The sequence below is a fragment of the Nicotiana tomentosiformis genome, chromosome 1, assembly GCF_000390325.3.
Source record: "Nicotiana tomentosiformis chromosome 1, ASM39032v3, whole genome shotgun sequence".
In the NCBI taxonomy this organism is placed as follows: domain Eukaryota; kingdom Viridiplantae; phylum Streptophyta; class Magnoliopsida; order Solanales; family Solanaceae; genus Nicotiana; species Nicotiana tomentosiformis.
The window spans coordinates 72,895,456-72,908,120 of NC_090812.1; the positions used below are offsets into that span (position 1 = coordinate 72,895,456).

General features: G+C 32.8%; 1 protein-coding gene and 1 non-coding gene across 2 annotated transcripts; both read right to left on the reverse strand.

The window, feature by feature from the left end:
* On the reverse strand, positions 1-74 carry TRNAI-AAU (transfer RNA isoleucine (anticodon AAU)). Its single transcript has one exon. It is a non-coding gene; the product is annotated as a tRNA-Ile (tRNA).
* Positions 75-1,260: 1,186 nt separating this feature from the next.
* On the reverse strand, positions 1,261-4,528 carry LOC104116545 (la-related protein 6C). Its single transcript, XM_009627426.4, has 10 exons — positions 4,085-4,528; positions 3,275-3,356; positions 3,100-3,194; positions 2,931-3,002; positions 2,756-2,835; positions 2,584-2,662; positions 2,431-2,478; positions 2,272-2,340; positions 2,061-2,153; positions 1,261-1,802 (listed from the first exon to the last, which is right to left on the reverse strand). The coding sequence occupies exons 1-10, from the start codon at positions 4,439-4,441 to the stop codon at positions 1,545-1,547; spliced, it is 1,233 nt and encodes a 410-aa protein (XP_009625721.1). The 5' UTR covers positions 4,442-4,528; the 3' UTR covers positions 1,261-1,544.
* Between the last annotated feature and the right edge of the window lie 8,137 nt (positions 4,529-12,665).

Genomic DNA, 12,665 nt, shown 5'->3' on the forward strand with positions numbered 1-12,665 from the left:
TGGCCCATGCAGGTCTCGAACCTGCGACCTTCGCGTTATTAGCACGACGCTCTAACCAACTGAGCTAATGGGCCATTATTTTTTTTATCTCTGCTTAACTTATTTATCTTACTCATTCTAAGCCCTCGGCCTTAATATGCTTGACCTCTTGGATTATCATCATCAATGGTCATATGTAGTCTTGGTTATTTTTTAAACAGATTGATGGAAACGTGAAGTAGAAAGATGTCCTTTCTTTGCATCTGTGTTTAAAGAAATTCCAGATTATAATGAATACTTCCAAATATTATGTTTTTGAACTGAATTTGTTTTAAGATATTTGATATTTTAAGAAACCAAGAAGTTATTTATTATTGTATCTTTTTTCCAAATATATCCCTACAACTCCAATTAGTGGAGTGATAGTTAAATAAAACGTTTAAGAAAGAGATGAAAGATATTTAGACAGATACCTTTATGATTAAGTCTCAAGAAATGTGTAAAAACATTTTAAAAAAACAAATAATATGGATTGAAGGGAGTAAACGATAGAAGCTTTATGTTCTAGAGGCTTTATCAATTGGAACACTTAGTTAATATTTTAAAAGAGATTTTTGTAGATCAGAATCTTCAATACCAGGGAATAGTGGTGGCAAAATGGTTAAAATAAAACAGTTAATCACTTATATTATCCACTAAAAAATAGGTTGGATAATGAACTTTTTAAAAACGGGTCAAATATGAATAAGAACCGTATTATTCATTTAGAAAATGGATAACCAATGGGTTTAACTTTTACATTTGTAAAACCTCAAATTGGGGGTTCCTCAAGTTTGGGAGATTAGGAATTCTACCAAAAGTGATTATATTCAAGAAGTCATAAATAATATGGTTACTCATATTATCCGCCGGTTAACTCGTTTTTTAACCGTATTAAATATAGGCCGGATAAGATAATTTATCCATTTTTATTACCCGTTTTCGACCCGAACCATATCCGATCCGACCCGCCCCGTTTTCCACTCTTACCTGGGAAGTTGGATGAATTCCGGAATAGAAATTGCAACCATTGGTTATATACATAAAATTTAAATATGTTCCTGATTTAGAGTACCCTGAACTTCTGCTTATTTGCTTCCTTTAGTTCTTTCTAACCTTAGCAATGTCGCAAATATTATGATTGATAATTAAATTACCGCAACATGTATCTCTGCTGTTGGACTCAGGAGAAGCAAAGGCATACAAATGGTAGATCATGAATAATAACGAAAAAATAGAAGCTGAATCAAAATCTCGGATGTATAAATATCTGATGAAAGATAAATTCCAGGACAAAAACAAGTTACTAATAGTCTAAAGGGAAAGCCCATGACCTTCGTCATGGACCATAGGACCTATATACTGCTATATATGTTGAATAAATATGCTCAAAACAGTTGGAAAAACTAGAACATAACATTATTTTCTCGACCAAAAATTAAACTCGGAAATCCAAAAAAAAAATTGGTGACTATTTTCTAATGAATAGAGCAGAGCAACCAACGGAAAATTGATCAAAGTTCCATTTAGGCCACATGTAGTCTGGATTGAACATTAGTACTTGCGAGAGGCTTCCCTCTTCCCATTGTGAAACCTCTAGTTCCATCTGGCATTCTTGGCCCTTTTGTAACCTGTCTCACTGGTCCTTCACTTAGGCTAGGACTACTGCTGCATTGTGGAAGTGCAGCAAGCAGTCCCCGTCCCCCATAAATTTGAGTACGCGATCTTAGTTTCCCCCGCCCTTTATTCCATCCTTTCTTGTTTGTTGCCATGCTTTCTTCAACCTAGCATTTGTAATAACACAAGTTTAGCTTCCAAGGATAAGGCAGGTTTCCTGCTACGACGTGTTAAAACGCATAAATAGTGTAAAAGTTCTTTACATTAGAAGTGTATATATGTTAAATCCTCCATATACAAAACTTGCCATCAGAAGAGAAAGTAGTAACTTTTTGTATAGTTTAGCCATGACATTTGCTTACATTATTGCCATCAGAAGAGAAAGTAGTAACTTTTTGTATAGTTTAGCCATGACATTTGCTTACATTATTGCCATCAGAGTCTTCAGTCAATTCAGAATCTTCATCATCAAAACACCCATCAAAATCCGACTTCCTGCTCTTTAGAACAGACTTTGGCTGTAAAATATAAACACCATTTCATAAAATTAATCAAGGGAGTAATTAAGTTGGAGCATAATAAAGCACATTGTGTAAACAAAAGTGATTAGAGAGGAGAGAGTAAAATCAGACTTACTGAACGTCTAAGGAGCAATCTCACTCTTAGGCCCTTTCTCCAGTTCCTTTCATCATTTAACTTCTCTACCTGTTTAGTTCAAATACTAAATAGATTTAACTAAAAGGTAAAGCAAGTAAAACAAGAACTTAGTATTGGAGCTTAAATGTATTGACATACTGCTCTCTCTGCTGCTTCAGAATTCTCAAACTCAATCAGTGCATGGAGCTTCACAGTAAAATTAACAAGAACCCAAAAGAAAAAAAGAATGAGATTTTCTTCTTAAGGGGGCAGAGTTTGACAAAAAAATTATTTCGAGTTCGTCTTTAATACCTTATTGCTAATGCCAATGTCTCCTCTAGCACGTGACGAGTTTGGGTCCTGGGGATGGCATACACGGATGGTTTTGACACTTGAATAGGAAATACAACAAGTCAGTTTAATTTGCTTAAGAAGAAATATAGTTAAGAAACAAAATTATAAAAATAAAGGGGCAAGATATCACCTTCCAGCTACCTTGAATATTTTCTCAATGTTGTGATGAGAGTGATCATCTGGTAAATTCTCAGCAACAACTGTCCGTAACTGTAAAAAGGAAATTAGAGAACAATGGGCATTAGCACTTTAAAAAATGAACCTACTCAAAACTATAGAGTAAAGATATGAGTGAATATGTGTACCTGCAAATCTTCTTTATCCTTATCAGTAAATGGAATTCTTCTTTTAACCTTCTTGTCATCATTGCTTACAATCTTCAAGAACACGTTCGAGTAAATAAAATCTAAGTCGTTTATCGATTTTCATAAGGAAATTAATACATAAAAATGAAAATGGAAATTATAAAAGTACCAGCTTTGTAGAGGACAGGAGGGCATGAGCAAGAGTCTGCTGGTTGGTGATAAGGGACTTGATTTTCTTTGTAGTCGAAACAGAAGAAATTGGTACTGCAGTAACACACATGTTTAAAATTAAAAAGAAAAAAAGATATTAAAACAAGATTGAGAAATTACTTATATATACACACCAAAGCCTTCGGGGTCCTTATTCATCTGTTTCAATAAGTTCTCATTTGCCAGCAAGCTCATGTCGCTAAGTTGGTATTCAACCTATATAAATATATATTAACCATCAGATTATGGAGACACGAATGTGGGGAAATGAAAAGAAACAAAAGCTAATAAGCTTGCAGAAACGAACCATGCTAGAGAAAGATTTGGTGCAAAAATTGCATTATTGAGGTCTAGGTTCTTATTATATATATGCAGACATCTAACATTGATTCAGCAATTAATAAATGGATTCCATGCATTGTATTTCACTCCTCTCAAACAATTCATTTTCTCCTCATGTGACTGATTGGATGACAAGGACGTAATTTGGGACGTCAAAATGAGACCTTTGAGTACCTCGCCAGGCAGAGGTAAGGTCTGTGTACACACTACTCTCCCGAGACACCACTTGTAGAATTATACTGGCTATGTTGTTGTTGTAAAATGAGACCTTTAATTTGAGTGTCAAACTACAAACTCAAATAACCAACCAATGGCACGGTGGAACGATAAAAGTTGTTTCATCCTTCATTAGAGGTCTCGTGTTCAAGTCCTGAGAATACAATCCTCTTCGGTCTTTCTATGACGCAAATGCAAATGTGGCTTAGTAGGACTAGTAGGTTTTGGACACAGATGGAAGAAAAAGGAAAAAAACAAACCCAAGTAGCAAAATTTTTCTACAACGCAAGATTTAAAGGAAAGAAGAATGTAATATAAGATCAAGTCAGGAGCAATGCAACACCAATCAAGAAGTGAAAAATTACTAAAAATGAAAAAGCAATGACCTGTTTAATGATCTTGTTCTTGACCTCTTCAGGAAGAACATCTTTCTGACTCTGGCCTACAGCAGAGAAACTTTGATTGGAAACATAGGAAATAGTATCTTGATCACCTACATATAACCAATCAGAAGCAGCAGTACCCCCAGAAAGATACTGGAAATATGGGTAAAAGTAACTTGAAATTGGGGTTGTTGTAGTATGGGATCTTGGCACAAACTCAGGGGCTTGGACATTGAATTTAAAGGAGGCGGTATCCTCCTTATTATTCTTATTACTGGTTTTGCTAACATCCTTAGTTTCAAATTGTGTAGTTTCTCGAATACATTCATCAACTTTCTCAGGACGTTGCAGTTGTGCCATTATTAATTAAAAATTTCAGTTTTGTTTTTCTTCTTTTCTTTTTGTCTATCAATTTATGATTATGATCCTTATCATATCATAGTGTTCTCTCTCTCCTTTGAACTTGTCGAGTGGTGGACCGAAATAGTTGCTAGAGTCTTTCCATAAGTTAAGTAACAGCATACGACCAGCTACTGAAACTTCATTTTTGTTACTTTCACAAAGACCGTGTTTGCAGGGGCGGGTCAAGAGGAGTACAATATTGAGTTAAAAATAGCAATGGCTACCCAGTTTTCGAACTAGTAATTGAAAAATAGTCAGTGTTTGCAAAGTCATTGAAAAATAGCCGCTATTTTGCTGCAACACGGACCGGTCCAGCATAATATATCGGAGATTGGTGCACTTGTGTATGAACTTCCAACATATTATGCTGGAACTCCAACACGCGGAAAGTTCCAGCATAATATACTGGAGATTGGAGCACCTGTGTATGAACTTGCAGCATATTATGCTGGACCGGTATATTATACTGGAACTCCAGTATATTATGCTGGAATATTTTTCGGATTTGGAGCAGTGTTTTCGTTCAGATTTATCTTTACATGAAAAGTGGCTAAATTTTGATTACTTTTGAAATTGTGGCTATTTTTCAGTTACCACTTGTAAATCTAGCTATTTTTGAATTTCTCCCAATATTGAGGCTCAAAATTTTGTAATACTGAATTTTATTATTTTATTTTTGCTTGGACAAATATTAAAGTTTATATAAAAAAAATAAGAAAGGAAGACCGCCCACTTATTAACAGTAGAATATTTTCAAATTTGAATTAAACTATTCAAATGTTCATGTTCGTAAATGAAATTTTTTACAATAAAATTCAAGGTAATGTATTGCAAACACATGATTAATATTTTATTAATTTGAATTAACTCATATCAATATAAATAACAATACTACTATGAGCCTGTTTGGATGGGCAAACCAGCTTTTAAGCAGTTTTTAACTTGTGGAAGTGTTTGGCAACAAAAAAAAATGGACTTAAAAAAAGTTAAAATCTGCTTAAAAAAAGCCAAAATCAATAAGTTGGAAAACCCAACTTTTTCTAAATTGGCTTAAAAGCCATATTGCTTTGACCAAAGATATTATATTCTTATCCCTTATAATTTTTCTTAATCCCGAAATTACCCCTAAGTAAAAACCCTACAACATACTATTTTTTTTTCCATTCTCCAATATTTGTCAATTTCTTGAAGTTCTTAACGTGAAGCAAACAATAATTTTTTAAATAATATTTTATACATTCCAATATTTTGTAAATATTGTTCTTTTGGCTTCTTTTTCTGGTTCCATAACATTTAATTTTTTTGGTTGTTGAATCCTTCCTTTTTTTTAATTGGTGCAACTATATTCTAAAATTAAATCATTTAATGAATTTACGTGTTACCCCTGAATTTAAAGTTATGAATGGAAAATATAAAATTATGGTCATCATCTTCTTTATAATGTTAACAACTTTAAGGATATTTCAGTCATTTTAACACTTCATCAGCTTGTTTTAAGTTCCAGCACTTTTATCCAAACACGTAACTGCTTATTTATAAAATAAGTTCCAGCACTTATAAAGTGTTTTTAAGCACTTAACTTAAAAGCCACTTTTTTTAAGCCAATCCAAACGGCCCTATGTCAAGTAAAGGATAAAAAGAAAGGCGACGCTAACTATTTTCACATGTGTAATCTATTAAAAATATTTAATGTCTTTCGTTAAAATTTAGCTTTAAAATTTAGCTTTAGACCAACAATTTTACTAAGATGCCCTTAGTTTGCGATGTAACTTTTGACCAATTATTCATTCCGAAGTTTACTGATTATATACCTTATTCAGTTTGTCAAAGAAAACAAAAAATGACTTCTACGTAAAATAAAATCAAGTATATCCGACAGCAAATCAAATGCCATATGCGTTTACTGATTTGAAAAGGATAATTAAGTCACATATCTCTGCAGAGAATGTGCTTATTCGAATTGATGTCCCAACAGGACCATCTACTAGCATGAGAGCTAGTAAACCTAAAGCACGCCTGAAGCGTGGTAGGCCTTTGGGTTCTAAGGATCGAAATCCTTAAAAAAGAAAATCGACAAATGATCAAAACGATACTATAAAGGGATCTCTTGAAGAGACCCAAGATCTGATTAGTTCTGAGATTCCTGAAAAAATTACTGAACCCGAGACTCAAGTGAGCGAGGAACTTTCAATAAGTTCTACTGGTGATGGGATTAATTCAAATCGATCTGAAGTAGTGGTGGATAATATTTTTGCTTATAATGTTGCACTTAACATTATGTAAGATAGTGAGGATTTTGAATCTCGATTTATCGAAGAATGTCGACAAAGATCTGATTGGCCAAAATAGCAAGGGGCAATTCAATCAAAATTGAACACACTTGCTAAAAGAGAGGTCTTTGGACCAGTAGTCCAAATACCTGCTGATATAAAACCAGTTGGTCATAAATGGGTTTTTGTGCGAAAAAAGAATGACCAAAATGAAGTTGAAAGATTAGGCTCGCCTTGTCGCACAAGGATTCTCACAACGACCTGGAGTCGATTATGAAGAAACATATTTACCCGTTATAGATGCCATAACATTTCAATATCTCATCAGTTTAACCTTACGTGAAAGGCTTGAAATACATATGATGGATGTGGTTACAACTTATCTGTACGGGTCACTTGATAATGAGATTTACATAAAAAAACACCGAACGATTTAAAATGCCTGAAGCATATTCGAAATCTTGGGAAATGTATTCAATCAGATTATAAAGATCTTTGTACGGTTTAAAGCAATCTGGGCGCATGTGGTATAATCGTCTCAGTGAATATTTGCTGAAAGAAGGTTACATAAATGAAGTTATTTGTCCATGTATTTTTATAAAGAAAATGGCGTAAGAATTTGACATAAATCTTGTTGGAACACCAGAAGAGTTCCAAAAGGCAATTGAATATCTTAAGAAAGAATTTGAGATGAAAGATTTTGGAAAGACAAAACTTTGTCTTGGATTGCAAATTGAACATTTAGCAGACGGGATCTTTATACATCAATCTGCCTATACGGAAAGGGTCTTAAAATGCTTTTACATAGACAAAATCGCACCAATTGAGTACACCAATGGTTGTTCGATCACTCGAAGTGAATAAGGACCCATTCCGACCTCCAAAAGAGGATGAGGAACTCCTTGGTCCTGAAACACCCTATCTCCATGCAATTGGTGCACTTATTTGTCTTGCTAATGCTACAAGGCCTGACATAGTATTTTCTGTTAATTTACTAGCAAGATATAGCTCTTCTCCTACACGGAGACATTGGAATAGGATTAATCATACTTTGCGATATTTAAAGGGAACTCTTGATATGGGTTTGTTTTATGATAAAAAAGGTAGTGCGGATCTTGTTGGTTATGCAGATGCATGTTATTTATCTGATCCCCATAAAGCTCGATCTCAAACCGGGTATATGTTTACATGTGGAGATACTGTCATATCATGGCGCTCCACAAAGTAATCAATTGTTGCTACTTCTTCAAATCATGCTGAGATAATAGCTATTCATGAAGGAAGTAGGGAATGCGTATAGTTGAGATCAGTGATTCATTTTATTCAAGAAAAATATGGTTTGAAATGTGATAAAAGATCCACAATTTTCTACGAAGACAATGTTTCATGCATAGCCCAATTAAAGAGATGATTTATAAAAGGAGATAGAACGAAGCACATTTCACCAAAATTATTCTACACACATGATCTTCAGAAAAATGGTGACATCGATGTGCAACAAATCCGTTCAAGTGACAATCCAGCAGATTTGTTCACTAAATCTTTGCCAACTTCAACTTTTGAGAAGATGGTATACAAGATTGGAATGCGGAGACTCAAATATTTGAAATAAGATTTTCATCAAGGAGAATAAAATATGCGTTGTACTCTTTTTTTCTTACTAAGCTTTTTCCCATGGGGTTTTTCTTGTAAGGTTTTTAATGAGGCAGCTAGAAATGCGTATTACTAAATATGTGTACTCTTTTTCCTTCACTAGGATTTTTTCCACTGGATTTTTCCTAGTAAGATTTTAACGAGGCACAATACCTTTTAATGAACATACAAGGAGGAGTGTTATGAAAATAATTATATTGTGGATGTCCATTTATTACTCCGCTATAGATAATCTTCCTGAAGAAGATTATCCATTTAGTACTCTGTTGAAATTTATCTACAACCAGCTGATGCAGGCAGGTTACAAGCAGCTCAATGAAATAATTTGCAGCAGCTTCTTATTAAATAGGCAGCTTACAAGCAGCTAAAGAAAAGCCTTGCAGCTGCTTCCTGAAAAGCCTCGCACCTGCTTCCTTTCTTCTATAAATAGAGGAGTTTTCAGTTCATTATGTACATAAGTTTGAATAATATATCAGTTTCTCTCTATACTTGTCTTTACTTTACAGTCTTTATTTTATAACACAAACCAAAATAATTTCTTAAGTTTCTTTTTCCAAGAAAAAAATGTCTAAACGTCATAGTTTGGGCTTTTTGGGATTTCCTTCTTAGGAGTGGTTGGGCGTTTGGACTCAGCCTAGGATTCTGATGGGCTGATCTATGCAAAATGAATTTACTTTTATCCGTATAGCCCAAGTTCCAAAATCATATCCATTCCTCTTTACTTTTCGAGGAGATGAGTATTCAAACGTGAAACTAGGGGTGTACAAATGAAATCGATAAACCGCACCAATTCGATAATTCGAGTCAAACCGAGAAAAAAAAATCCGACTATTGTTTGATGTTGGAAAAAAAATCCGACGATATTTGGTTTGGTTTAGTTTTAACTAAAAAAAGTCAAACCGAAACCAAACTAACCCGATATTATATATATAAAAATTTTAAATATATTTAATACATAAAAATATTTATTGTAGTGTAGTTTATAAATATTTCTTAAACTCTTTCATAATTTTATCTTTTAACGTATTACTTCAAGCTTGGACTTATAATTTTTGGATGCTCCAATAAGCTTTACAATCCATAAATATTAGTAACTCAAATAAATCCTAAATTAAACCAAAATCAAATCAATACTAATGATAATAAAAGACATTCAATTCAATTGTACTATAAATAAAAATAGTGTTGGATATCAATTTTTTAGTTTTTCCATGGTTTAGATAAAATGCATAACTTATTTTTCTTGTAGTGTTTAGTCAAGTAAATAATAGTACTTATTAGTCGTACTTATTTTAGCAACTTGTTAGTAATTTTAAATTATGTTTGTTTTCATTATGGCTTATTAATAATATTTATTTTATGCGATTCTCATTTTTATTGTTGAATATTTTAGTACAATGCCATGAATCATCTCATATTTATGTTATTTTATTAAAAAAGACTTTATATAGTTCAGCCTTACTAGGATTAAAGAAATATTTGAAGCACAAATTCTATGTTTTGTGCTATGAAGGCTTTATGAATAAAAAAAAACGAAACAACCCGAAAACCCGAAAATCCGAGAAAAATCGAGATTTAAAAACCCGACTTTTATTGGTTTGGTTTGGTCTTTAGATTTAATAACCCGATATAATTAGTTTGGTTTGGTAATTAAAAAATCTGAACCAACCCGATCTATGTACACCCCTACATGAAACTATTATTAACATACTACTAACGGGGGACAAATTGCATTATGTAGTAAATTTTTAGCAATTTATTTTTATTTATAAACAATAGATGTATCGAGAAAAGAAAATAATGAAATACAATAAGAAAATCCTTTTCCTTTAAGGAAACTATGCAAGATTTATGGACAGTAAGAAAAACGATTCTTTTTTTTCTTCGGTGAAAATTATGGAACATACTTTGTTACTCTTACCGTATGAAAGATCCTTGAGAAAATATCTTGATTTCTCTACCCTTTTAATGTTTATCAAATATTTTTCTTCATTTTCTTTTGCTATTGTTGGTCATTAAAAAAACATTGTTGTTCTACCCCAATGACAACGAGCTTATAAATAATTTATCCTCTCGACTTTGATAACGAGACTACCGTATTTTGAATATATTTATAATTTCTCTATATAATGGTTCGTCAATTTCTTAAAGTCGCATTTCATATATTTTCTTTATTTATAGTTTTCTTTTTTTGAGATTCCGCAATGAATAGATAGTGAAGTGGATGTTACTTGACAATCTGCACCTAATTTAGAGCAAACATTTTATATGAGAATAAAATAAGAAAGTGATAAGGCTAGAGAAAGGATATTCTTAAAAATTCCGAGAGTACGATAACGGATTTGCTTGGTGGATAGAGGTCGCATATTATGGTCCAGACTATAGATGAAGAGACAGAAATAAGCAAAACGATTTTGCCCATTTCTTCTCGGAAGAGTTGTTTATTCTCATTTTTGCGTATTAGCTCAAAACTCAACAAAAACAAATACTTAAGAGGCAGAGGAAATTGACAAGTTGAAGAGCAAACTTGAGAAAATTTAAACGATCAAAAGTGTGTCAAGCGGTGACAATTACGTTGAGAAAAAACACAAATGACAATGACTAATTACTTGTATTTTCCCATCCATTCCAAAACACAACAGCTTACTTTAAAGTTTAAATACAAGGATTAATACATCTAATTTGTGTAAATTCATACATTATTTTCTTAAAACTTTTTTTTTTTAAGTTTACATATTCAGAAACGGCATAAAAATGATCGTAAATCACATTTAAGTTAAATAAATCATAGCTAGAAGAGTGTCGGTTCTTTTTAGAGCACATGAGATTAAATTTTTCATTCAAATATTTTTCATCCAACAATAGTGGTAAATAGGAAAATGGGGCTATCAATGTGGGCACACTAATCAAATCTTGTTCATAAGATTCTTTCTCTATTATTTTGCTGGTGAAAGAGACTTTTTTGTCATACTCTTTGGATATAACATATCAACACAAAGTTTAGTTTTAGGATTCTTTTCTCAAGGGGAATAGGTCAGAGAACTATTCCTCACCCATTTATTTTATACAACACCCATTAATTTCATGTGACTCTGACTCAAAGGAAGGAATTTTTTTTTCAGCCAGAGAAGCTTGTTTCTTGGGACACCCCACAAGGATTTAGGATTGAACTGTTTAATAGAATCAAAGATCCTTCAACTTAACTCCATCTTTTTTATTTGGACTATTATTTCTTTGCCTTTATATGTGTGTGTAGATTCTCCTCTTTATTTCCTTCTCCAATTTGCTTTTGTTTATCTTCTTATTGTCCTTTTTCTCTTGATTCCTCATCCTTTTTAGCTGCATGGTCAATTAAAAAAAAATGCCAGATTCCTTTCTTGATGTCTACAAGTATTTGTTTTACATCTGTTTTGCAGGAGCAAGGTTGTCCAAACATTTATTTTAAATAGAAAAGAATATAGCATAAGGAAACTACCTAATGCTTGTAATAAATGAACAGCAGACAGCATATTTAATTGAAAGATATAATATCTTACAGAGGATAAGACCAAATCTTGCCTTGTCGATTTTACTTCACAAGATATCTAATGATTCTTACTTGAGTGATTTAATTATAGTTTAGCTTTGATTGGAAGGATCCCTAACAGGTCATAGCACAACTCATACAACCTGCTACAGAAATTAACACTGGATCCACATAAAGAGCCCCTGAAGTCCTGATTGCCAAATGAATTTGAATTTAAAATTGGACACTTAAACTAATACAAGATGCTTCTGTTCTTCTCCATCTTTCTTTTTTATCTTTTCATTTTCTTTTTGGTTTTACAAGAGTAGCTTATCTGATTTTCTTGAGTTACAGACTAAAGACACACATAATAAAAAAGAGATTTTGGCTAGTAATAGCATTTTAAGCTTTTGAAAGTGGACCAAGACCTTTTTCTTGTGGAAGACAAAAGCTATTGTTTGGTGACTTTGGACTTGCCTAATCTTAGAAGGCATTCCTGTTCTAATGTCTTAAAGGGAAAAAGGTTTTCCACATATTTCTTCAAATCAAAGGAATCTCTTTCACAAGATAATATAGTACAGTATAGGTTAGGAAGAAGTCTAGAGAGAATAATAGGTCAACTAAACCTAATAAGAGGCAACACTACAGGAAGCATCAAGAAATTCAAATGCAATGATGAACCCTGCTTCCAGAAACAGCACAAGAATTCTCAACAGAAACTTAAAAAACAAGTACTAATAGTAATAGTGATGTA